The sequence below is a fragment of the Pyrenophora tritici-repentis genome, chromosome 2 (genome assembly GCF_003171515.1).
Source record: "Pyrenophora tritici-repentis strain M4 chromosome 2, whole genome shotgun sequence".
NCBI lineage: Eukaryota > Fungi > Ascomycota > Dothideomycetes > Pleosporales > Pleosporaceae > Pyrenophora > Pyrenophora tritici-repentis.
In genome coordinates this window covers 4,872,142-4,895,937 of record NC_089391.1, presented here as the reverse complement: position 1 = coordinate 4,895,937, position 23,796 = coordinate 4,872,142, and the positions used below count along the sequence as shown (strand labels likewise).

The following is a 23,796-nucleotide window of genomic DNA, read 5'->3' as shown; positions in this document are numbered from 1 at the left end:
AAGAGGAGGGTTGGGGGTTTCATTCTGGAGGGATGGATGTAGGGAGGTTTAGGGAAGAGGGGAGGGGAGTAAGAAGGGTTAGGGGTTTATAATGGTGTTACGACTGCAATTGGCTCCGTTGATTCAAGTGAGTAGTTTCTTGGTAGACTTGGTAGATTACCTGCTTGAGCGACGCTAACATCGACAGAGGGAGTGCACTGGTAGATCTATAACCGTGATGATCCGGGAAACAACATACAGACGGACCGGTTGTTCAGACGCTAGCTAAAGCTGGCGCTGCGCTGGTTAGACGCACAGATAGTAGACGGCACAAAAGGGTACATGGCGTTGAGGCTTGTTTATAGAGGCACGTAATAGTAAGCTTACGATGACATTCAAGTTTACGGTGACATACATGTATACTACGCCACACCCGCTTTCCACACCTCCCCCCTCAACCACCCACACATACCCACTCAACACCCCTTGGCGCCCTCCAAATCTGCCTCCAACCCCTTAAAATTCACTCGTTCATGCTCCATAATAGCATCCACCTTCTTCGCACTCGCACTCGCCGTATCAAACCGATACCCCAACCACTCCCTCACCAACCTCCTCGCAAGCTCAATCCCCACGACCCGCTCTCCCATACAAAGCACCTGCGCATCATTACTCAGCACGGCGCGCTCGACGGAAAAACTATCATGCGCAGTCACGGCCCGGACACCGGGCACCTTGTTCGCGGCAATGGCGACGCCGAGACCCGTGCCGCAGATTAAGAGGGCGCGGTCGGCGGCGCCAGAGGTGACGAGTTTGGCGGCGTTGACGGCGATGTGGGGGTAGGCTGTTTTGTCTGTGTTGGTGGGGACGCCGACGTCGGTGATGGTGGAGACGAGGGGGGAGGCTTCGAGGTCGGCTTTTATGGCGTTTTTGTAGGAGACGCCTGCGTCATCGCAGCCGATTGCTATGCGGAGGGGCGTTGGTGATGTCATTTTTTTTGTGAGTTTGTGGGTTACAACTCGCTGGTATCGTATTTGCGTTCGATATTCCGGCGTTTAGTCTTGCTTACGACGTTTAATCTTGGTCGTCCCTCTTCGCTATCCTCGTCGTCGTCGTCTCTCAAAGTACCACCACCACTCCTCCTGTTCGAAGAAGAAGACGTCGAATACGAAAGTTCACCTTTGGCAGAATGCACCTTTTTTCCCGTCCCGTCAATCACCTCGTTAACAGCGCGATTCACAGTCTTTTCAAACGGGCGGGTAATATAACTCAAATCCGTATGTCCGCGCGTCGGTCCTTTACTTTCAAGCACGCGCACGCTGTCCTCGCCGTCTTTGCTGTGGTCTTCTACTCTTTGGTACACGTGGTCTGCGTCGGTGTCGAGATTGAGGGAGAAGAGGGCGTGCTTGGGTTGCTGTTGGCGTTGTGGCATGGCGGGCGAAGCTGGCGGCAGTGCTTTATATTGTTAAATGTCGTGGAAGTAGTTGAATGGTCCCGAGGGTCGAATCGGATGAATGAGGGGTTAAACTAACGCCACGGTCGATGATGGAAGAAGCATGGCGGGATTGCGGGGGTCGGGCATTGCTGTTTTGGGTATGCCGGTGGGGTTGCATTGCAACTCGAGACGAGAGGAACGTGGAACGTGGGGATGCCCGTCTCGGGGCGACTAGCACCGAAGCTGGCGTAAACTGTAGCGGACGACAAACTAGAGCACCTGGATGTGATAAAATACTTGACAGTGTGGACTAGGCACCTAGTAGGCCTCGTCTAGCGACTACAGTGGGCGATGTAGACTAGTATGTCAAGTATCTCACGATACCTGAGTAAGAGGCATATCCAGACACAGGCAACGCCCTTTTAGGATAAGTTCCTAGGAGTTTACAAGATTAGTGAAAAATGCGAAAACCCCGAATTTTGATTCCATGTTAAGATGAGAAAAGATGTACTGAGAACTCGCATAATCTTCTGAGCCTGGCCCATATCGAGTTACCAGCGACCACTCGCTCAAGCTGTAAATGCCCATGTTAACTTTTTCATGAAACCAAACATCATAGCCATTCGCCCATCAACCTCGATAGCTCCAGGAGCTCATGACTTACTCTTTTGCAACACTCTGTTGATAGAGATCAGATACTACCACGCACCATTAGTCCTTGTCCAAAAGTCCAACATCACATCAAACTTACAAGTCAGCCCACCCAGCAAAAAGCCCTCTACCAACTTCTTCACCCTCTCAAACCTGCCAATCTCCTCCCCATCACAAACCACATTAACCTTTGCCCTAATCCTTCCAACCACAGTCCGCAACAATCAATTAAGTGGGTCCTAGAAGGTTCAGATTGGATTGATTGATTACCGCTTTAAGCCTAGTAGTTACCTATAGGAGTTTAAGCCCTACCTAGATAGGTAAGTGGGTCTAGGAGAGTGACCGGATTGAATTGATTGTTGCGGAGTCTACTTCCAACATGCGCCACGTACTTTAGAAAATTACGCGTCATGCGATCCACAAGCACAACCTCCAAATCACCACACTTCTCCACCCCGTTATCAAGCCGCATATCGTACGTCGGCTCGATGGCTTGCACGGCCTTGTGGAAGCGGTCAGAGTGGCTGTAGAGGAACGATATGCACTCGGCCATGTCTTCCCAGTGGCGGGTGAGCGCGATGAGCGCAGTGCGGCACATGGCGGCGTTTTTGATGTTGGTGCTCTGGTGGCCTGGGAGGCCGCAGATGCGACAGCCGTTGGTGACGGGTCGGGCGAGCAGGTTGAAGCAATCGGGCTTTGGGGGGATCGGCTTTGCGCCGGATGGCTTCATCTCGCGGACGGCACTGGAGAGCTTTGTAAGAGCCAGGCGGACTTCGTTGGCGTTGTCGAAGAATGTAGGCGACGACATGGTGGATGGCTGTTGTTTGTTAGTTTGCGACTGCACGGTCTCGATCGATCTGAGATAAGCTGGGGTGATGGTGGGTGATGCTGGAGTCAAGGCGCGGATTGTTGAGACGTATGTAGTTGTGAGTGGAAGGAGCGAGTCGCAGGGAGAGCAGGTTTAAATATGCGGCTGCCAGGGCGGCGGAAGTCACACTGGCGGGTGAGAGAAGGAGCTTTCAGGTCAGCTGTTCAACGCGCTCATTCACTTAACCTTACATGTACAGCCTCACCACTCCGTCACAACACTGGCACATGCATGCGGAAAAAATGTGGCGGGGAAAAATGTTCGAGGTGATAACCTTGGAAAGCACCATGATACGCTAGGGTCGTCCAAGACCCATACTTTGTGGCAGCGCGTTCTGAGGAACGGCCGTTGGATCTCTATTATTTGGCCATGCCGACCTGATTAAAGCTGCCAGAGCGCCACCCTTCTAGGGAATCACATTCTACATCTGTCCCGTCATTGCCGGGCTACCGTGACGCTGATCCAAATGATCGTAGTTGAGCTCGAATTCTCTCTACAATAGAGTTAGCAATCATGCTTACAACAAGTACAACACGGGTACTACATTGCTTACCCTTTCCTTCCTCCAGTTCATGACGTCGAAAAACAGATACCAACCACGCTCGTCCTTTGGCGAAAGTCGGACCGGCGCTGGGAGATCTGGATCCTTCATCATCCACTGTTGGAGTTTGATATGCCACCGCCAATCGCGGTTGTACAGCTCTTGTGCGGCAATCTCTTGCAGTATGTCTCTAGGATACTGGTAGAAGATGGAAAGAAGTGTCTCGGGCGAGAAGCTCGTCATCTTGGAGTGAAGTGGTGGTACGTTGGTGACAGTATACGCTGTTGGTAAAGTAAAATCCGGCGGTATTACAGGCTTCACGTTGGATTCCACAAACGGTGAACCAAAGGTCGGGTGTAGAGGTGAGTTACTAAGGCCATGGTCAGCGCCTGAGATGTTGAGGAGGTTACGATACTTACTCTGGTCGACTCAGGTCCAAGCCTAGGACCGTCAGATCCTGGCCCATGGCAAGCGAGGAATAGTCGGGACTCTCCATAGGAATCATTGCCAATAATCCTGGCAGGCCGTACCGTTCCGAGTCAGTCATTTCGGATAGTTTCTTGTGGGAGTTCTGGGCACTTGGTGAGCCGAGAGGGTCTGCTCCGAATGTCTGCTCGAACTGATTTTGCTGAGACCGTTGGGCTCCTGGGGCAATATTATCACCGCCGCCTCGCATGCCTAGCTGAGGGCCTAGCGAGAACATGTTCCCTTGCTGTCCTGTTCGTTGATTGCCCTGAGAATGTCAGCTAGTACGATACGTCGTCATCTGGCATACATACTTCCTGTGCGTTGACAGTCCTCATGTTCTCAAAAGGGGACCGTGATACTGCTTTTGTAAGCGGCTGACGTCGTATGCTATACTCAATCTGCTTACCTGCACCCGGGAGTCCCCGGCCACCTACAGTGGGGTTGATATTCCGGTCCTGTTGGCTGTCTGTCGGGCTTGAGAGGCCATTCCGTGCTTGTCCAAGTCCAGGAAAGGCACCATTTCCATTGGTCCCAAACGCCGCGGCATTCTGTATCAGCCCCGCTCTCCGATCCGGCGCGACATCCCCACCAGCACCGCCTAATGGTGGAAACTCCTCGATGTTGCCCGTCTGCGGCTGAAGACCTCCCAACTGTCCAACTCCCCCCTGCCCGCCAAATCGGTAATCATCCCCAGCTCCAGAAAACTGACTCTGTGACGAATCATCCTGCCCCTGATTCTGCTGGTTCGCCGCCTGTCCAGTCTGGCCCTGTTGTCCTTGGCCTTGTGGTCGTCCGATCGTGTTCTGCTGGTTTTGTTGCGAGGCTCGTAAAGACACACCCGACCACATCTGTTGCGCGGTACCGGCGTTTGAGACTTGCGGTGCGCCCGATAAAGAAGGGAACTCTCTGTAGCAACCAAAGTTAGCCCTGCTTTCTTGAACCATCCTAGTCCCTGCCCAACAGCTCGATTCTTTTCTGAATTTCTTCCTCGACACCACGTATGTTCACTCACTCGAGATTCAGCGGCGGCTGAGGACCACTCATTGCTGCTGCAAAGCTGGAAGCCGGATTACTGCCGTTTGTCCGTACTTGCGCGTTGGTATTTGTCAGGCCTGGCGCGCCCATGGGACCCCCGAAACCCCATTGAGATCCACCTCCTAAAGATACAGCCGTCAGCCAATTATCCTACAAAGCACGCCATGAGCAGCCTCACCCATCTTGCCGTTTTGTAGCCTATTCGCACCCAGCGGGGCACCGCGATTGGAATTTTGTTGCGCTTGGAACATATCCGAGGCGGTTTTCGTAATGATTGTGTGCTCTGACCTACAAGTGAGAGACCGTTAGTATAAGTTGTGCGATAGACAATTCGTGAACTCCAGAGCGAGTGCTAGGATGCTGATCAATTGTTTGGGAAGGCGCGTAGTAATGCAGTCCCTGGAAATATCACAAGACTTGTAGAATATCTCCTTGGTCTAGTCTCGGGGCGCGCTCGCTAATGGCTACGTCGCAAGATGGGGCGTGGTGCGATTCCCGCTCTACTGTGAGGATTGTGTGGAGAGACGGGAGACGAACCTGCAAGGATAGTGATGAGATATGATTTACGAACCTGGAGCGAGTTTACGGAATCGTCGTTTGGTTTTGGTCGGGCTGCAGTGCGTCGAGCTTGCGATGTTGTTGTATCAGTCTCGCGTATATGCGGTTCGAGGTTCCAGAAAGCAAAGGGCGCTAGAGCTAATCGAGCCTAGAAACCAATGCGGGGAGCAGCAACTGGTGGATCATCCGGCATGATTGAGGAGCCATGGATAATAGAGCTTCTGTCTTGCAATTGCTCCGGGCATGCCACACTAGGTCGTAGTCGGTTTGAGCTATTACCTATCCGACTACAATTGTAATCATGATATTAAGCCAGGTCTGAAATCCAATGACGTATGTTCACTGCCCACCTACACCGACTGAGAGCAGAAGCCGGCCAACGCAAACCCCAGCTTCGTTTCTAACAGGTGCAAATAGCCATTATCTGTACAGCACTTCTTTCATATTGATTTGGTATGTTGAAATTAACTTTGACATATCCCAACTAATCCTACATGACCTTTTATTACACCAATTCTACCCCAGTATAGCAGGTCGCCCATGGTTCTACCACATAAATGCCAAAAACAATTCCAACAGCACCCCTTCATGCTCCGATCGATAAACGCTCGATATGCATTCTCCCACTCATACAGCGCTCAATCGAGACACGAAAGGCAAAAAACCGGTCACGAGATCAGGAAGGTCCTTGCTGGAATAAGTGCGACATATCGGCTTCACCATTGATGCCGAAAAAGTTGAACCTAGTTGTAATGGTTAGTGAAGGTTGATAGCTGGGACGAGCTTCGAACTTACCAGTCATCCACATTCAAGCTCATAGGCACGATAGGATTATGCCGGCCACCGGAACTGCTACTCCATGCATCATCCTGCGCACCATGCTGCTGTTGATTCTGTGACATCATCTCCATTTGCTGTTGCCAGGCCTGGGTGTTATTGTGTTCATAGTTTCCCGACAGACCTGCGTTCGATGGCTGGCCCGGCATCTGCTGTTGACCACCTGGGGCCGGTGGCTGCGATGGCTGCTGGGGCATGGGCATGTTCTGGGGCTGGCTTAAAGCGGGGTCTACAAGGCTATGATTTTGCATCGGAGACATTTGCGGAAAGTTGACCTGTGTGTCGGCTGGGAAGAGTTGGTCAGGCTGGAAATTCTGCCATACTTCTTGGCTGATGTTGGGTGTGTCGCGAGTAACCAAGAATAGATCTGGCGGTGTTCCTGGGTACGAGTATGATGGGTTAAAAGGTGTTGTAGGGCGTGTTCCTGACCGAGAAGGCCCCATGAAGGCGTCGTGGTTTTGACGGTTCATTTGTGGAGATCCTGTCGTCATCTGGGGCATAGGGGGCTGTGGTTGTAGATCACGCGAGGGGGTGACTGCTGGAGTCTGCGGCCTAGAGCGCTCGTATGACACCTGAGCTGCGGGAGGTCCACTGGGTACTGGGAATCCCAAATCCATGTCATCAAACTTCCGCTTAGTAGACTCCTGAGCGGGCTTTGGCGGTGGTGGCGGTGGAACCGAAGGGACCTTGTTCTTCTTGTGATTCCTGCCTGCGGCCTTCTGCAGACGCTCTTCCAGATGCTTGTTGCCAAGAATGGATTCAAACAGCGTGTGGACCATCTTTGCGACAAGCCAGACTTTGGAGACCTCCTTGAGAGCATCCAAGCAGATCTGCAGCCGCTGCTCTGTTGCTGAGACGATGGACTTGTTCGATGACTTCATTTGGTAGACGTGCATAATGAGAGCCGAGAACAAGCTGTAGACGATGAAGGCTGGGGTATAGCGTATCTCATCGTGGGCTCGGAGATTCTCGATGATCGAGGTAATCATGGCGGCCGCTTGGTAAGCTATGTTCCGTGATGGATAGGCATGCTCTTCGCCGAAGCCGTCCAAATTAGTGGCTTTTGGCGAGCCTGCTGGCGGCATATGCGCTCGATGAAGAAGGCACAATGTGGTGCTGAGATGGTTAAATTGGGTTGGACAGCAAACTTGCAGTGACTTACTAGTAATTAGAGTGTAGCAAGGCAGCCCAGAAGTGGTGCCGATTTCGCTCCCACTGCACTTCTGGAGGGCAGTGTTGCAGCCAATCTGCGAGAGCCATGTCACTGTGAGTGAGATCTATAGCGTTCGCTCTACGATGTTTTGACGCCACCGAGTATTGTTGTGATAGGACCAAGCCCATGATTTCGCTGAGCTTGACGTAGTTGATGAAGAACTGAACATGAACCGGATCCGGTGGGTATTCGGCAGCGTGGTCTGTCTCGTCGTCGATGAAGTCATCTTCCGATACCATCTCCACGTCGGAGTCCTCGGGATCAATGGCTACTGGTCTGCCGAGTGCGACTGCCACTGACCGGTCGCGGCTATACAGTGTCCACCAGATTCGCTTCCACAGTCGCTTGTCCGAGCGTGACAACTGTGACCCCTCGACGCTGCGGTGCATGCCCGAGCCTTGGGCCACGACAATGGCAACTCGTGTCCAGTAGAAGACATTCTTGGTAACATCTTCAGGCCCCTCCCAGTACCAGCCCATCAAGATGAGTGCCTGTACTATAGTCACACGATCATCTTCAAAATTGGCATCATAGAGTGCCTTTGCACGCTTGTAAAAGGTCATGGCTGCGGGCGTAGTTGAGCCGCTAGAGTCCATCAATTGGGCATTGGTGCAGACACGTGAGCCTGCGAGGAGAATGGCCTGCAGCAGAAGCAGCGACGGGGGATTCTTCGGATCACGGTACTGGCGCATGAAACGGCTCCGGTTGATGACTGGCACGACTGGGGCGACCCATCTGAAGTAGGCTTCTACCAATTCATCGCACAGGGAGCGTGGGGGAAGTAGGAAGGCGCCCCGCTGGTGCAGAATCTCAATCTCCATGTTGTCCATCTCATTGACTCGCGCTTTTGCCCCTCGCACGTTCTCGGGCAGTGGGTAGTGAACAACGTCGGTCGTCCCATAGCGATCATGTACAAGCAGTGACAAATTCGAGGACTCGCCCAGGTAGGCGACTCGTCCGGCTTCTTTAATCGGCGCGCGCGCAAACTTGGGTTTCATGAATTGCACATAGGTGCCGTTGTGAGTCGCCTGCTGGGCGGCATAGGCGGGTGATACGGTGGTGGAGGGAGTGCCATCTTCGGTATTGTATACAGTGGAGCGCTCACGCGGTTCGACTGAGGCACTGCCGGGGGAACGGTCGTCACTATCGCCTCGTTCGCTGCTTCTTGTCAGTCTTGGGCCCGTCCGACATGGGCAGGCACGCAGTCGCGCTTACCTCTCGACGTCCTTTGCTCTTGCCGTTTGCGTCTTCTTCCGCTTGGGCTGCGGAATGCGGCACTCGATGCCAAAGGCGGTGCAATTGGTGCATGGGATGCCTAATGAGGCGGCGTCGCATCGAACCTACATGTCTGTTATGCATTGTCCCCATGGTCTGTTCGGCGGTTCGGCGGTTGATTACTCACTTTCCTCGCGTGACATGCTGCGATAACGTGGTGGTTAGCATTCGTTCTTCAGGTCGACCGAGGTGCCGAGGCTCGTCAGTAGAACCATATAGCCCGCCGACCGCGACGTCTACCCTCTTCTCGTTCGGCTAGGGAATAGGGGAGGCGCAAAACGGGTGTTGCACTTACTTTCACAGGCTCTGCTGGCGCGCTGTCGTCGGAATGAAGGATGTCCAGGGGGAACCGACTGCGACGAAGCCGACGGGCTGTCTTTCATGAGCATGTGCTAGTTTGCGACGCGCGACAAGACGTACGGAGTCCCAATACTGGGTTGTGCAGCCAGCGGCGGCGGCGCCGTGGGCGCTGCGTTTGCCATGAAGGAGTGTTCGCCCGACATTACTGTCGCTGTTCTACACGGCGCGGTCGTCGAGAGTTGAGGTTGTGATTCGTCCGCGAATGGTTGTGTTCTTGTGGCACATACAGCTCGAACTAGTGCGGGCGCCGGGGTGCACGGGAGGCTACGGCAAGGCAATCATTCCTACTGTCACTGTAGCCTGCAACTGTGCTTTTTCTGCCGTGAGAAATCGAATACGAGCCTTGAAACAACGCGTAATTCCATAATCAACCTTTGCATCCGCTGGTATTATGACTATGACGTTGCTGTCATCATCCACGTCAGATGATGTTGCGTTCTGCCTATTACCGAGCCTCTAATCACCATGCTTCATAACTCCTGCCTCATCTTGAAGGCCTCCAGCTTGACCACCTTGTTCTCGGGACTGATGTACGCGAGTTTTACATCTCCCACCTTGTCGTTTGCAATCTCGCCCTCGGTAGCAAACAGAAATTTCTGATGCTCAATTGGATCCAGGACGACATCAGCCTGCTTCACCTCCATCTCAAATACCAGCTTCAGCCATGTTGTCGTTGGCCGGCCAGGCACCTGATCTGAAAAAGTGAACTGAGTGACCTTCCTTACCACCCTAGTAGCTTCCAAGCCGGCCTCTTCCTTCAGCTCCCGAACAGCAGCGTGCAGGATCGTCTCATCCGTGTCATCGACCTTCCCCCCAGGTATCTCCTTTTTCAAATTAGAACTGACTTTTCAGCTGCCCGGACTACTCACCCAGTAGTTTGGAAAGGCTCGTTCATCTGCCGCGCGCTGTACCAGTAGAAGTTTTCCCTGTTGGTTGAAAACTATTGCGCCGGTAGCGAGTACATGGTACTCGGGATGTTGGCGAAGGAATTCTTTGGCAGGTATCGCGTATTCTTCCAGAGATGACTGATAATCAAACGATGGAATTGGCGCAGTCATACTTGGAAGGTGTTGAGATGTAGAGATATGAAAGAATTGCTAAGAATGAGGGCTGCCAGGCTGGTCTATAGATGCTGCTATCGTCGCTGCCTTGGACAGTCGAGCGTACCTTCCCCCATGCGGCCTCGACGCATTTCAGGCTCCCGTCGCCGAGTTCAAAAGAATAGCCGCACGCACATATGGCTGTAGCCACAACGCGTAATTCAGAAGAGTATCATTAACATCCATCACGTCCAGGTTGGGATGGGAGCTAGCACGTGAGCCAAGCATTCGCGCGTCTAGATCGCCGCTAGGGAGTGAAAGTGCGTCACAACATCATCGACGCGCTTCATAACCACTGCCATCGCACGGCTCCTCCCGCCTCCCTCCAATCACAAATTACTTCCCCCCGACTACGCATACCACATTTCATCTCAATCAACTCAACTGCGCACACCTGCGACAATGCCTCGTCCACCGCGAACCAAAGTCGCGTCGCGTGTCGCAAAGCCCCCCCGCGCGCAAGCAGCAAGCGAAACCCACCCCAGCGCAGACCAAAAAAGCCAGCGAAACAGCCAACAGCTTCAGCGACGACAGCGATGGCCTCGTTAAAAAGTCACGACAAACGGGTCCAAGGAGGAGAATGCCCTGGGAGGAGACACCGGAGGTTCACGAGGAAGCGGAGCTCACCATGACCGGTGCGCTGCCAGTCAACGAGGAAGCTCAAGCTCAGCCGACCGAGACTCGCACACCTGCATCAAGCGCGTCGAAAAGGGCCCGATCGACGAGGGGTAGCGCGCGGAGCTCTGCAAAAAAGGCATCACCAAACGAGATCGCGCCACTCCAGCAAGACGTCGAAGCTGAAGAGGACAGTGGCTTCGGCGACTTGACATTCTCCTCCCTGGGCTCAAATTCACCTGCTCACGGTACACGCCCGCCTTCTGCCATCAAAGTCGGCGCAACGCCTGCACACGAACGATCGGTATTAGCCTTGACCAATTTCAAGCGAAGAGCCCGCCAGCCAAGCTTATTGCGCATGGTACAGCAGACGGATGTCGAAGACAACGACGACGACACTCTAGACAACACTGATAACTTTGACTTTGACGATTTTCTTCCCCATGCCGAGTCGACACCACTCAATGTGCGAAAGAACCGAACCGAGGAAGAGACACGAAATGATAGTGGCACTCATGTCTCCAGCTCCGCTTCTCGCGGTACCAAGCGCAAGTTGTCTCCTGCAGTCGTCCAGGTGCCACGTTCGTCACCACCGGGCAGTCCACTGTCTGAAAGGGACATTGAAGTAGAAAGGTCTCCTTCTCCTAGCTTACCGGAAGTACTACCGTCACAAGAACAAATCATAGGGCAAACTCAGGAAGACGAGGAGCCCATGAGTGAAACACTAGCACCTCCAATGTCAAGCAGTACGATAGGTGAAGAATCAGAGCCCCCATCTCCAGCACAGACGCGACCACGCAGAAGAGGAAGGCAGTCAAAGACGCCTGTGAGATACAATGAATCCGAGGCCGAAGAGACGGAGACACCAGCAAAAGCCAAGCGAGGAGCCAAGAAGAAGGCAGAGCAAAAGATATCCACTGCACAACTCAAAGACCTGCTGCCCCGCCGACGCAATCGCTATCGGGATCGTGATGAGTTTGATGTCGTGTCTTCGGACGACATTGAACAAGTTGACTCAGACGAGGACGAACTGCAAATGCCAGAGCGGCGGGTTCGTCAACGACAAGCGGCAGGAAAGCTCGCATCACCAAAAGCGACAAAGAAGCCTACCCGTGGGAAGAAGGCAGCATCCAAAGCCGCGCAAAAGGCAAGCAAAACCTATAGTCGAAGAATCTCGTCGGACAAGGAGAACGACAAGGCAGGTCAGGGTGATGCCGAAACTACCGAAGTCTCCGCAATTGAGCATTCAGAGAAGCTAGAAGCCATCCGCAAGAAGTTTGCAGAAGTGGATGCCTTTGAGCTAGAGTTTGAAGATGTGACTGCAACGACAAGCTCGAGTCCTTTTCGATGACGGGCGTAATGTGGCTGCGAATCTCTCGGATTTACATCTGTATTCTAACGACTCATGATCTGCGTGGAATCTGTACACATATTTGGGAATTGCTTTTAGATGTTGAGGTTCGAGACGGTCCTGGGGTCATCCCACCATGTCCAAGCTAGTCGTTATCTGTCCTTATCGTCGCGCATCCGAGGCAGAAGTCGTCACGCCGTCACGGTGCGGTGAGAGGGTTAGCGACAATCACTTACGTACATAATTCATCTGAATGCAAAGTAAAAATTGTGTCTAGTGACTTGGCATCTTGTGTTGGACGGTTGCGCGGCATAGTGCACGGCCTCGTTTGAAGGAAGGGGCCCGGCATACTTGGGTTACGTACTTCCCCAGCTATTGAACCCTCAGACATCCTAGCATACATCACGCCTCCGCTCTCGCTCCTGACACCCACACAATGTGTCCATAACCCTGTGTCATGCAGCTTCCCGACCACGACAATCACTTGGCCCATGCAGCACCACCTTTGCCCACTCCGCCAGGCCTCCGCATGCCATGAACCCCTCCAATGGCTCCTCGCTGTCCACTTCAAAGAGCAACTCGACGCTGCGCCCCCGAACTAAGCGACTGATCTCAGTGGAAGACGACATCTACGCGACTGATGGTAGTGATGGCGGAGCGAGTAGGGGCACATCGAGGCTAGGCTCGCGGAATCCATCTCCTACTCCAAACGCACGCATAGGCGCTGGCTCTTCCTCGCGCCTTAACGTCACTTCTACACCCTTTTCCTCTTTCCAAAGACCATCAGGTACATGGACCCCGAAATCGCCTTCGCAGACACTGTCCGGGCTATGGGGGAATTCGTGGTCGGCTATCCAGGGCATTGCAGCGACCGTCTTGGCGAATGATGACACGGGAGACTCTGCCACGACTCGCAGGAGAAAACCCGGACATGGACGGCGAACGTCTACAAGCGCACCGCCGCCAAAGAACTGGGGCCCGGAAGGGGCAGACTCGCATGTTGGCACGGGCACACATGAGGAAAGGGAGGCCCTGGTTCGGGCAATGAAGCGCAAGGACCTCTTGACCGCTAACGAGCACATGATATCGGATTCCATAGGCCGTATAAAGCGGAGAAATTCAGACGACCAGACGAGTGTTTCCGTACCTCCGGGTGAGAACGAGGACCGAGATGCACTAGTGTACATCCACCATGTCCGGCCGCAGGACACGCTGGCTGGACTCAGTATCAAGTACAACTGCCAGCAGGCTGTTTTACGCAAAGCAAACCGCATGTGGCCAAACGATAGCATACAGATCAAGAAGGAGATAGTCTTGCCAGTGGATGCTTGTGGGGTAAAGGGTCGGCCGGTCCCTGGGCCAGACGCTGCTCCTGCCGAGGATCTGATAATTGGAGAATTTGGCGACAGTTCAAGCAGCAAGGCCCCGTCTTCAGATACCCAAGGTCTTCCGAATGGCTGGACCACTCCAAAGAAAAAGGACCAGGATACAGTCTCCAACCTTTCTTCAGATGCCGAGGCCCCATGGAAGCATGATTCTTGGGTACTACTTCCTAACGACACACAGCCTACTCAAATTGCCCGTCTGCCACGTAGAGCTCTGGGCTTCTTTCCACCTGCAAGGCGGAAGTCCCTTGTCTATTCTGACGCTTCCACACCTCGACCGTCCGTCGACCTACCTCGCTCATCCACCTCCACGAATCCACTCACAAGCTCTCCTTCGCAGTCTGTCCGACCGCGCGCATCGAGTAATCTTTCGTCTGCCTCAATGCAAAGTCGTCAACGGAGCACGTCGGGCCAGGCGTGGGGCCTGCATGGCCCAGGAGGCGTGGGTACAATGGGGAAGAACGTGAGATGTCCAGGACCTGCGCAGGATAGCCTCAACAAGAAGTTTGCTCAATACTTGCCCAATATGGCACCTCCACCTGGGCAAGAGTATTTCACGCCGTGGGCGCCGAGCTTGCTGGATGCAGGCGCAGGAACGTCGAGTCAATATGGCGGATCCGGCGCCGTCACCCCACTCAGCGGCACTGGCTTGGATTTCCAGGAACTTGGAGGTGCCATAGAAGGCTGGGTTAGGAAAGTCGGTACACAGGCGCAGAAACTTCTAAACGAACCCGGAACACCAGGGCAGGGGAAACGCAGCGCTGTACCCGTGCTTGGTGCGGTTGGTGGCGACCTGAATGACCTGATTGAACTGCGAGATGACGCGTTCGAAATTGGGGATGATGAGAGAGACAGGGGCAGGTCGAGAGCAGAAGAGACCATGGCATCTACGGAGCGTTCTGTATCCAGATCTACACAGCAGTATCAATCCGCAAGACCGGATTTCAATCTTGTTCTCAGAGATAGAACGAGAAAAGGCGATGGTAGTAAGAAGGATTGAATCAATAGAGGCATTGGCGTCGCGGCGTCTTAGGTGTTGATATTAGCTGTAGTAGCTTCATTATTTTGATAGCTCTCGGAAAAGATGGGCTGAACATCCATAGATTTGGGTAATGCAGTGATTTATATATCAATCAACCCCTGTAACTTTGGCGTAAATGTCGTAAGGCTCCAACTTTCACATGGCGTAAATATGCCCGTGATGACTACGAGCAGTGTTCTTCATCTGATCGCCGAAGACCGTGCGCCTCGACGAGATCAAGCGAGATAGACCCGCCGTAGTGTCCCGTCACCGTCCTTGCCTGAATCGTCCATCTTTGCCATCCAAACCGAGAAGGTGCAAAAGTCGAGTGATGCTGGTCAGATGTGCACTTGGATTAGGCAGGCGGTCTACTCTCGCTCCGCTGCGGCATCGATCGGCATATGAAGCCACTCCACTCCGATCTCGATACCTAACCACGCCAACATCTTCCCCGTGCCCCTCTTCTACTCCAATACAGCAGCGCCAACACCAACACCAGAAGACATACTCCGTTGCAACAACAACAATCTCCCATCCTGGTCGGTTCTTCGCAACGATGCATCGCTCCCCCGCCGCCATGGTGACACGGCCAATGGTGGACCCGAATATTGAGATCCGCACACCAAGGGATCCTAATACGTTGTCTAATTATCACAACTTTGTCACGAGACATACGAGCGTGGACTTTGATGTTGATTTCAAGGGGAAGCGGTTGTTTGGGAGTGTGGTGTTGAGTCTGGAGTCTTTGACGGATGAGGATGTTAGGGAGGTTGTGCTGGATTCTAGGTACGTGCTTGGAACTACATGGCTATGAGTCCTACTGACAACTCCAGCTTTCTGGATATTTCCGTGGTGGAGATCGATGGAAAAAGCGTTCAGTTCACCGTGGGTGACAGAGTGGAACCATATGGCAGTCCGCTCACCATTACACTCCCTTCCAACGTTGCCAAAGGCAAAACCATCGATGTTGAGATCAAGGTCGCAACCACCGACAAATGCACTGCGCTCCAGTGGATGACGCCTGCTCAGACTTCTAACAAAAAGCACCCGTACATGTTCTCTCAGTGCCAAGCCATTCATGCGCGATCCGTCTTCCCTTGCCAGGATACTCCAGATGTCAAGTCGACCTTTAGCTTCGCTTTGCGCTCACCACTACCCGTTCTTGCCTCTGGTTTGCCAACGGGAGCAAGCGACTACCAACCTCCCAAGAAGGACGGCGAGAGTGGAACGATGAAGTACACGTTTGAGCAAAAGGTTCCCATGACGGTCTATCTCTTCGCCATCGCAAGTGGTGATCTCGCGTGTGCTAGCATTGGTCCTCGCAGCACGGTATGGTCCGGCCCTGAAGAACTTCTCTCATGCCAACGCGAACTAGACGGTGAGATTGAACCATTCATGAAAGCTCTTGAGTCCATCGTTTCGCCAACCTACCAATGGGGACAATACAACGTGCTCATTCTACCCCCATCCTTCCCATACGGAGGCATGGAGAACCCTGTTTGGACCTATGCCACACCCTCCATCATCTCCGGAGACAAGCAGAACGTCGATGTCATTGCACACGAGCTTTCTCACTCGTGGTCTGGCAACCTCGTCAGCGCAGCCAGCTGGGAGCATTTCTGGCTCAACGAGGGATGGACCACGTACCTGGAGCGTAGGATCGCTGCGGCCATCCACGGAGAAGCACATCGCCACTTCTCCGCCATCATCGGGTGGAAAGCGCTCGAACAAAGCATCGAGAACTATGGGGCCGACCACCCTTACACCAAACTCGTGCTCGACCTCAAGGGCCAGGATCCAGATGACGCCTTCTCGTCGATCCCTTACGAAAAGGGCTTCCACGCCTTGTACCAATTCGAGCTACTCCTTGGCAAGGACAAGTGGGATTCCTTCATCCCCCACTACTTTGACACGTTCAAGTTCAAAAGCGTAGACTCGTACGACTTCAAAAGCTGCCTAATCGATTTCTTCGCCAACGACGCAGACAGCAGGAAGAAGCTTGAGGAGTTCGACTGGGACAAGCTCTTCTACGCGCCCGGATACCCCGTTAAACCAGACTTTGACCAAACCATGGTCAAGAGCTGCTACGAACTCGCCGACAAATGGCAAGCTCTCGTCGCCGCTTCCTCCGTCTCCAGCACTTCCAGCACTTTTACCCCCCAACCCTCCGACATCGACGGCTGGGTCTCCAACCAATCCGTCGTCTTCCTCGAACGCCTCCAATCCTTCGCCACTACTTTCTCCCCCGAAAACGTCCACTTGCTCGGCGCTACCTACGGCTACGCCACTACGCAGAACATCGAGGTGCTGTCGCGCTACCTCAACATTGGTCTCATGGCCAAGGCGAAAGAAACGTATACCCCCGCAGCAGAACTACTAGGCAAGATTGGAAGAATGAAGTTTGTAAGACCAATGTTTAGGCTGCTGAATGAGGCGGATCGCCAACTGGCGGTTGCCACGTTTGAGAGGAATAGGGAGTTTTATCATCCGATTTGTAGACAGATGGTTGAGAAGGATTTGTTTGGTGAAGAGGGGAAATAGGGCGTAAGGCTTGTAGAATGCTGCGAACTAGGATGAATCATTCGTTCAATCAAGGCATACGTGTATAAAAATTCTGTGAAACGTGTGGAAATGTGTTTATACCGATACGACGACGTCGTGTACGAGTGGAAAGGAGCGTGTTGCGTTGTACAAGATAATCACCGATAGAATTTGTGTTGTTGATCTACAGTTGGTAAGTGTATAAACATTGACCGCGTCTTTTTGCCACTACGGTATACCACTATCGATGTAAATAACCTACCTACGTGGAGCTCCCTGACTCCTGGTAGGTAGGTGTCTGAGTAGTGGATAAACATGATGTTTTGCTTACTTGAGAGAGGTACGTAGAGTCGCGAGGGATAGCGTCTTAAACCTCTCGCTTGGTGGGAAAGACGGGGAGGTTAAAAATCACTTGTTTCGATTGGAGTGGGGGTTATGTGTAGGCTTGATGCATGCCGTCCGCCTCTTGTTATATGCGAGATGTGGTAAAAATGAGTTTTCGTGGTGGAACAAAAGCTGCTTTTACCGTTTTTTCGTGTATATAAGATGGAAGTGTGTCTCTGGACTTGTATACTTAGTCAACGCAACTCGCGGGATCTTTTCGCTATGAAAGCGTCATGTTGTCCACTTCATGAGAAAATGAATACCTGTGTCCCCCATCCTCTCATATCTTCCCCTCCCTCACCCACCCATCCATCAAAACCCCCCCTCCCCCTACGACCCAAACTCCCAAACATCCCTCTCATACCCCTCCGTCAACTCTCCATCCTCCCCATATTTCTCCTGCCACTCCGTAAACCCACCTTTGAGTACATAAACCCTCTGCCCCCATCTTTCTCCTTCCCCCCTCTCCTCTCCCCAGCCTTCCCCCCAAGCACACCCAACCTCTCCTTCTCCCTCAAATACCTCAACGCCGCCCCAGGCCCCCTCTGTTGACTCAACGCACAATGAAAAACAACAACATCTTTATCTTTCAGTGTGCGCACTAGTTCAGGGGTTTTATACTCGAGTGTTGAGCTGGGGATCCATGTGCTACCCTTTATGTGGCCGCCGATGTGGTCGGAGTCTCGGACGTCGATTATGGCGATGGAGGGGTGGTGGTGTTAGGGGGGTAGGGGAGGGGCTGGGTTTGAGTTTTGAGGCGAGGGTTTCGCGGGTTATGAAGGGGAGGGTTGAGAGGGTTATGTTGGATGTCATTTTGGAGGTGGGTGTGGGGTGGAGTGGAGTGTTGGTAGGTGGTGGTGGTGGTGATGGGATTATGGGTGCGAGGGTCGTGTACAGACGCGGAGAGGGCGACGAGGGACGGCGAGAACAGGTACCCGTCTGTCGTTATTCGAATCCGTCGCGTGAAGTCTTGGATCTGCAGCTGAAATGCGAGCTGAATCTTGCGGCTGAATCTTGAAGCTTGATGTCGTAGCAGTAGCTATCGCGGATCCTTTGTCCCAACCGTGTGCACGCAAGAGCCCTGATTCTGAATGGATTGGACGTTGTTTGTAGTAGTAGTAGTAGTAGTACAAGAAAGAACCCGCTACCAGAAAAGTAAAAAGTTTGACTTTGGGAAGTGACGCACGTAAGTAGAGCAAGGACATGGAGGGGTATATAGTGGGGCAACAAGAACAACGCGTGGGGAACATGCACCACCGCGCGCGTAGACACGTGGGTTATGTAGGAGACTAAAAATTCCAACAACCAGTAAAACGACAGCAGTGACATGCATTTACAGATAAGTACACATGTAGTATAGTAGTAGTATGACAAAAAACACCTACACGAACAGGTTGGAGCTGAAAAATGTATACGATACACAACCCGCGAACCCAAACCCCAAAAACGCCACAATGATATAGCGCAAAAGCACGCCATACCATGTATGCAATGACGCCAACTTCAATCATGTTTCGCACCACCAGCAAAGCCTCCATTACCCATGCCACCCAGCAGACCATCCTTCTCGCCGAGCTGAAAGTACGAACCTGTGCTTCCGAATTGTCGCCTGCGTCTTGACTTGCCAAACAGCGTCATAGCGGTGAAGAAGCCGACAAACAAGCCCAGCGAGATGAAGGGGTGGCCGTTGATGAAGTGGCGGATGGACAAAAAGGTGCCCATGAAGCGGCCAGTGGTGGACTTGGGCGTGATCTTGGGTGGGTTGGCAGTCACCATTTTGATGGTTTCAAGGATAGCGGCGCGGCTGAGGCGGATGGGCTCACCGGAGACTGTTTTATCCCAGTAACGTCGGTTCTAGTTTTGTTATTAGCAATGTCAAGTGGATTCTGCGCTATACTTACATCTTCATCGTTGATGATGACACTCTCGCCGTCCTTGACGTCGATGCCGTAGGTGGTTCTGATCCAGCGCTCCCAGAAAATTCCATCGACCCACGCAAACGCCACCTGTGTACGTGGAATCTCGTCCATGTTGATGCGAATCGTCTTTGCGTTTCTTAGCGCACGCTCGTCATCCTTGTCCTCGGCTTCCTCGATGCGGAGCTGCTTTGCGTCACGAAGCTCTTGGCGCTCTAGTTGGTATGTCGTTTCCTGCTTGTCGATCCACTCGAGGGCGGCGCTCTTCAGCTCGCGCTTGGAGAGGATGAATTCGTCTGAGCGCTCTCGGTTGAGTATACCCAGAACGACCATCTTGCCGTCCATGATCTCGCGAGCATTCGAAGAGGTCATCTCTGGTACAATCGGCAGCCACACCGTCTTCATCCAGATGAGGACCTTCTTGACGTCACGCATCTCGAATGGCGTCATTGGAGGGTAGTAGGTAGGCTTTCCATCCCTTGAGACCATCAATCGGGGCCAAGTAGAGATCTTAAAGCGTTCAAACATGGCCTTGTCGTTTGTCTTGACTAGCTTAGCGTGTCCGACCAAGCTGAGCGGAAGTCGCTCCAGCGCCTGGAAGTCTTCACTCGTGGTCGCGTGGTCGTAGAAGTAGACAAAGATGACTTCTTCAGTCTCCTCCATCTTCTTGAACTCTTGGGCGTTCACATCAGGCACACCAGCACCAATGGCCGACGCCTTCTCAGCGTAGTCAAGCAAGTCACCTAGCCCACGCAGTCCGCCGTACTCGATGCGCTCGCCACCTTGGAAGAAGAGCATAGTGGGGTAGCCGCGGACCTTTGCATCCTTGCAGAGCTTCTTCTCCACATCGCAGTTGACTTCTCCAATGTTGAGCTTCCCCTTCATCTGACGTGCCAGGTTCGCCCAGGTCGGGGCAAGGGCCTGGCAATGGTGGCACCATGGGGCGTAGAACTTGACGAACCAGGGGTCGAGTGTAGTTGTAACGAGCTTGTCGAATTTCTCCACCGTCAGCACCTCGACAAGGCCAGATGGATTCGCGTTGGAGCTAGGCTTGACCTTTGCAGGAGCTGTTGCGGCCTTGGTGGGTGTGGAAGAGGAAGCAGGCGAGGCACTTTTACTCGCACTCGCACTTGCACCCGCACTCGCAACCTTGTTTGCCTCCTCCGTCTTCTTTTCCTCGGCCTTTTCTTTCTTTTCTTCTTCTACAGCCTCCTTGGACTCAGGTCCAGTCTCGACTGAACTGGCGCCAACCTTTGGAAGCTTGGGTCCACCCTCCTTCCGCGTGCCTGGACGCAGCGTTTCCAAAAGCTTCTCAATCCATTTGCTCAGTGCCTTGAGCTCCTTGGCGCCTGTTTGCTTTTCTTTGTTCTTTCCGTCTTGGTAATAGATCAAGGACGGGAAGTTCTGGATGTCTTGCCTTTTGCAGAGGTCGGCGTAGGCAACGCAGTCAACCTTGGCAAACTTGAAGTCGTAGTAGCGTGTAAACGAGTTTAGCGAATCGCCTTCGGGCTCGTCTTTGGATAGGAAGGGTGTCGACGTGTAGTAGAATTCGTAAGCGGTCTGGTAGGTGGACTTGAACTTCTTGCAGTGTCCGCAATAGGGTGAGAAGAACTCGACTATCCTGGACGGGGTTAGTATTTTTCCATGAATATATCCCAGATTTGCGTACCAGTTGCCTTTACTGACTTCCTTGTCAAAGGTCTCGGGTGTCAACTCGATCATTGGCGGCACCTTTTCGCCGTTGAATGTCGTCTCGGGAACACTATCGTCCCAGCCATCGCTCTTGGCCGTGGGTTTCGCACTCGGAGTCTCTGCAGCGAATGTAGAAGCGACCGTCGCCAGCGACAGCAGGCTATACAGTAGGGAGCGCATCGCGGCGCAGGTGGCGGGGTGCCTATGTAGGCGATCTCTCGTGTCTAGTTTGAATTTGGGGGTTGATCGTCGGGTAGTATCGCAATTGATGGGTGGTATTCTAGGTGGAAGGGATTAAAAGGGGGCCGCTGACAGCAAAGTGGTCAGAGTGCGACCTCGTGAGTGAATGGGTTATCGTGGCGCGAATGTGCATACGATGGTTCCTTAAACTTGACTAGTCTGGATCGCCGTCCGGCTCCACATAGCTTGGCGAGCCGCATCTTTGACGGCATCACCACACCAATCCACCCATTGCGCCCCAACCCCACATTCACCACACTTGCGAAATCATGAGGGCAGCTGCACGCCTCTTCGCCAGCGTCAAGCCCGGCCAATACCTCGAGGCCGGCACCCCGACGGGTCTCACAGGCCTTCTCACCCACCCGTCGCCGCGCTCAACCCTGTTGTACCATTACAATTCGACGCTCGACAAGCTCAAGAAGATTCCCGAATCGTCCGTCTACCGCCAGTCGACCGAAGCTCTGACCAAGCACCGTCTCGCCATCGTTGAGCAGACCAAGCCTGTAGGATGGGACGCATGGCAGGAGAAGATCACGTTGCAAGTTAGCGAGGACCCCGATCGATACCAATTTGTCAACACGTCGGCCGGACCAACGGTCATGATGCCCAATGAGGCCGAGGTAGATGCTCGATCAAGGCGGGCAGAGTGGGATGGAGAGCCACTGCAGAGCATGCCCGAGGGAATCCGATCAGCAAAGGAGCGATTACCCTCTGCCAAAAAGATGAAGGGTGCCTCCAACTACAGCAACGAGCGCGTCTTGGCGGATATCAAGTTTGACCCAGAGCCCAAGTACACTACTGAGGCGTACGTTGACGTGTGTTTTTGATTTTGAGACAAAGCTGACATGAGTAGCATCTCGGAGCTGGAGAACAGGCTTGGCGCAGGTTTGATTGAGGAAGTCATCCAGGTTGCCGAGGGTGAGCACAAGCTCGTGGATGCCATGGTTGCAGCCAAGGTGTAAGTAGTCGTCACATGGTTACGATATTTGGGTTGGACTAACATGATACAGCTGGGAGCCATTGGAGGAGCCAGCACCAGAGGGCCAATGGAGTTACTTTGAGCGTGCGACACATACGTCTACTCAGAAGCCGTAGATGAAAGTTGAGCATGTTTGTATATAGTAGAAGCTGCATTATCCGATGAAGAATTCACATGTAGATTGGTGACATGAAGTAACGTGATAGCATATTCCATTTTCGATATGGAAAGATTTGAATACCGTGAACCATATTCCGATTCAATATCGTGGAAAGACTAGAATACCGTAATACCATGATTCCATTTTCAATATCGTGCAAGAGACGTATAGATGCGACCCGTAATACCAGTCCAGCGTTTGCAAACATGTCCCATCCCAATGCAGTGAAAAAGACCGAATCCATGAATCCATCTCCCTTTACGCTCATCACTAAATCCACCCCATCAGATATTCCTCCTCATCACACTAATCCACACTCAACCCCCTTACTCAACCCTCCCCTCCCATCTACCCCCCTCCCCAGCCCTCCCCTTCCTCTCCAAATCCTCCCTCCTAAGCATATTCCTCTTACACAAAATCCTCAGCGTATTCGCCCGTTCAATATCCGCCATTTGCTCCCAATTCGCAATGCGCGATAGTGTGCCGTCTTTGTTGACGACGAGGGGGCCTAGTTTATCTAGTTTGACGGCGTCGCCGCCGACGGGGAGGGTGGTGGTGGTGGTGGTGGGGTCGAGGTCTGTGGGAAGAGGGGGGAGGGGAGGGGGTTTGTGATGAGGAGGGGGAGGGAGGGTTTTGTTGGGGGTTTCTGCTGGGGATTTGGCGGTGGAGGTGGAGGTGGAGGTGGAGGTGGACATTGCGCGGGTGGTGTTGGTGTTGGTGTGGATTGGAAGGCGCGTGGTGATGTGTGTGTGTACTCGCGGTGTAGAAAACGTCCGGCGGCGCAAAGAGAAGTTTATTGATTTCAGAAGACGAGATGATGCTGAAGCCATGCGAATAAATATGCTTTTCCAACCACGTTTTATGCGTTTAGATGTTGACAAATCTGTCTTGATGGAGGTTTTCTGCCTGGGCATACCTGAGGTTTCTAGAAAGCTCTAGCTCTAGCTCTAGCTCTACATTCCTCACCTGAAAACATGACGCATCAGCGTTTACTTACCACAGCAGTCGCGAAATTTCTACAAACACAAAATCACACGTGTGGCGTGATGGATGAAGCTTCTACACGACTCCACTTTTTGTCATGACTGCTTTCAAGACACTTGTTCTGCTTCTAGAATGTGCAGGCACAGGCAACATGCGCGGCTAAGAAATGACAGTCCCGCTCAAAAGGAGTTTTGTAATTCTTGCGTCA

At 52.9% G+C, this 23,796-nt stretch overlaps 11 protein-coding genes across 11 annotated transcripts; 4 read left to right on the top strand and 7 right to left on the bottom strand.

Annotated features, from left to right (window-relative positions):
- Window positions 1–455: 455 nt before the first annotated feature.
- On the bottom strand, window positions 456–971 carry PtrM4_073100 (RpiB, Ribose 5-phosphate isomerase RpiB; the record flags this gene model as incomplete). Its single annotated transcript, XM_001941391.1, has 1 exon — window positions 456–971. One exon carries the CDS (start codon window positions 969–971, stop codon window positions 456–458), a length of 516 nt encoding a protein of 171 aa, XP_001941426.1.
- A 20-nt stretch (window positions 972–991) lies between these two features.
- On the bottom strand, window positions 992–1,411 carry PtrM4_073090 (uncharacterized protein; the record flags this gene model as incomplete). Its single annotated transcript, XM_066106014.1, has 1 exon — window positions 992–1,411. One exon carries the CDS (start codon window positions 1,409–1,411, stop codon window positions 992–994), a length of 420 nt encoding a protein of 139 aa, XP_065964641.1.
- Window positions 1,412–2,366: 955 nt separating this feature from the next.
- PtrM4_073080 (Tymo-45kd-70kd multi-domain protein) lies at window positions 2,367–2,873 on the bottom strand (the record flags this gene model as incomplete). The annotated part of the gene is made up of 1 exon (XM_066106013.1): window positions 2,367–2,873. One exon carries the CDS (start codon window positions 2,871–2,873, stop codon window positions 2,367–2,369), a length of 507 nt encoding a protein of 168 aa, XP_065964640.1.
- A 481-nt stretch (window positions 2,874–3,354) lies between these two features.
- On the bottom strand, window positions 3,355–5,067 carry PtrM4_073070 (NOT2 family protein; the record flags this gene model as incomplete). The annotated part of the gene is made up of 6 exons (XM_066106012.1): window positions 3,355–3,426; window positions 3,487–3,844; window positions 3,894–4,207; window positions 4,254–4,300; window positions 4,349–4,848; window positions 4,955–5,067. 6 exons carry the CDS (start codon window positions 5,065–5,067, stop codon window positions 3,355–3,357), a joined length of 1,404 nt encoding a protein of 467 aa, XP_065964639.1.
- Window positions 5,068–6,211: 1,144 nt separating this feature from the next.
- PtrM4_073060 (cutinase transcription factor 1 alpha) lies at window positions 6,212–9,363 on the bottom strand (the record flags this gene model as incomplete). The annotated part of the gene is made up of 7 exons (XM_066106011.1): window positions 6,212–6,278; window positions 6,331–7,488; window positions 7,535–8,743; window positions 8,801–8,925; window positions 8,988–9,004; window positions 9,156–9,232; window positions 9,281–9,363. The coding sequence occupies 7 exons, from the start codon at window positions 9,361–9,363 to the stop codon at window positions 6,212–6,214; spliced, it is 2,736 nt and encodes a 911-aa protein (XP_065964638.1).
- A 327-nt stretch (window positions 9,364–9,690) lies between these two features.
- On the bottom strand, window positions 9,691–10,278 carry PtrM4_073050 (NUDIX domain protein; the record flags this gene model as incomplete). Its single annotated transcript, XM_001941394.1, has 2 exons — window positions 9,691–10,044; window positions 10,090–10,278. 2 exons carry the CDS (start codon window positions 10,276–10,278, stop codon window positions 9,691–9,693), a joined length of 543 nt encoding a protein of 180 aa, XP_001941429.1.
- A 622-nt stretch (window positions 10,279–10,900) lies between these two features.
- PtrM4_073040 (Nucleo-P87 multi-domain protein) lies at window positions 10,901–12,286 on the top strand (the record flags this gene model as incomplete). The annotated part of the gene is made up of 1 exon (XM_001941395.2): window positions 10,901–12,286. One exon carries the CDS (start codon window positions 10,901–10,903, stop codon window positions 12,284–12,286), a length of 1,386 nt encoding a protein of 461 aa, XP_001941430.2.
- A 534-nt stretch (window positions 12,287–12,820) lies between these two features.
- On the top strand, window positions 12,821–14,671 carry PtrM4_073030 (LysM domain containing protein; the record flags this gene model as incomplete). Its single annotated transcript, XM_001941396.2, has 1 exon — window positions 12,821–14,671. One exon carries the CDS (start codon window positions 12,821–12,823, stop codon window positions 14,669–14,671), a length of 1,851 nt encoding a protein of 616 aa, XP_001941431.1.
- Window positions 14,672–15,248: 577 nt separating this feature from the next.
- PtrM4_073020 (leukotriene A-4 hydrolase hydrolase) lies at window positions 15,249–17,233 on the top strand (the record flags this gene model as incomplete). The annotated part of the gene is made up of 2 exons (XM_001941397.2): window positions 15,249–15,478; window positions 15,526–17,233. The coding sequence occupies 2 exons, from the start codon at window positions 15,249–15,251 to the stop codon at window positions 17,231–17,233; spliced, it is 1,938 nt and encodes a 645-aa protein (XP_001941432.1).
- Window positions 17,234–19,120: 1,887 nt separating this feature from the next.
- PtrM4_073010 (uncharacterized protein) lies at window positions 19,121–20,418 on the bottom strand (the record flags this gene model as incomplete). The annotated part of the gene is made up of 2 exons (XM_001941399.2): window positions 19,121–19,471; window positions 19,519–20,418. The coding sequence occupies 2 exons, from the start codon at window positions 20,416–20,418 to the stop codon at window positions 19,121–19,123; spliced, it is 1,251 nt and encodes a 416-aa protein (XP_001941434.2).
- A 1,316-nt stretch (window positions 20,419–21,734) lies between these two features.
- Window positions 21,735–22,560, top strand: PtrM4_073000 (NADH-ubiquinone oxidoreductase 29.9 kd subunit precursor; the record flags this gene model as incomplete). The annotated part of the gene is made up of 3 exons (XM_001941400.2): window positions 21,735–22,270; window positions 22,319–22,423; window positions 22,476–22,560. 3 exons carry the CDS (start codon window positions 21,735–21,737, stop codon window positions 22,558–22,560), a joined length of 726 nt encoding a protein of 241 aa, XP_001941435.1.
- Window positions 22,561–23,796: the final 1,236 nt, after the last annotated feature.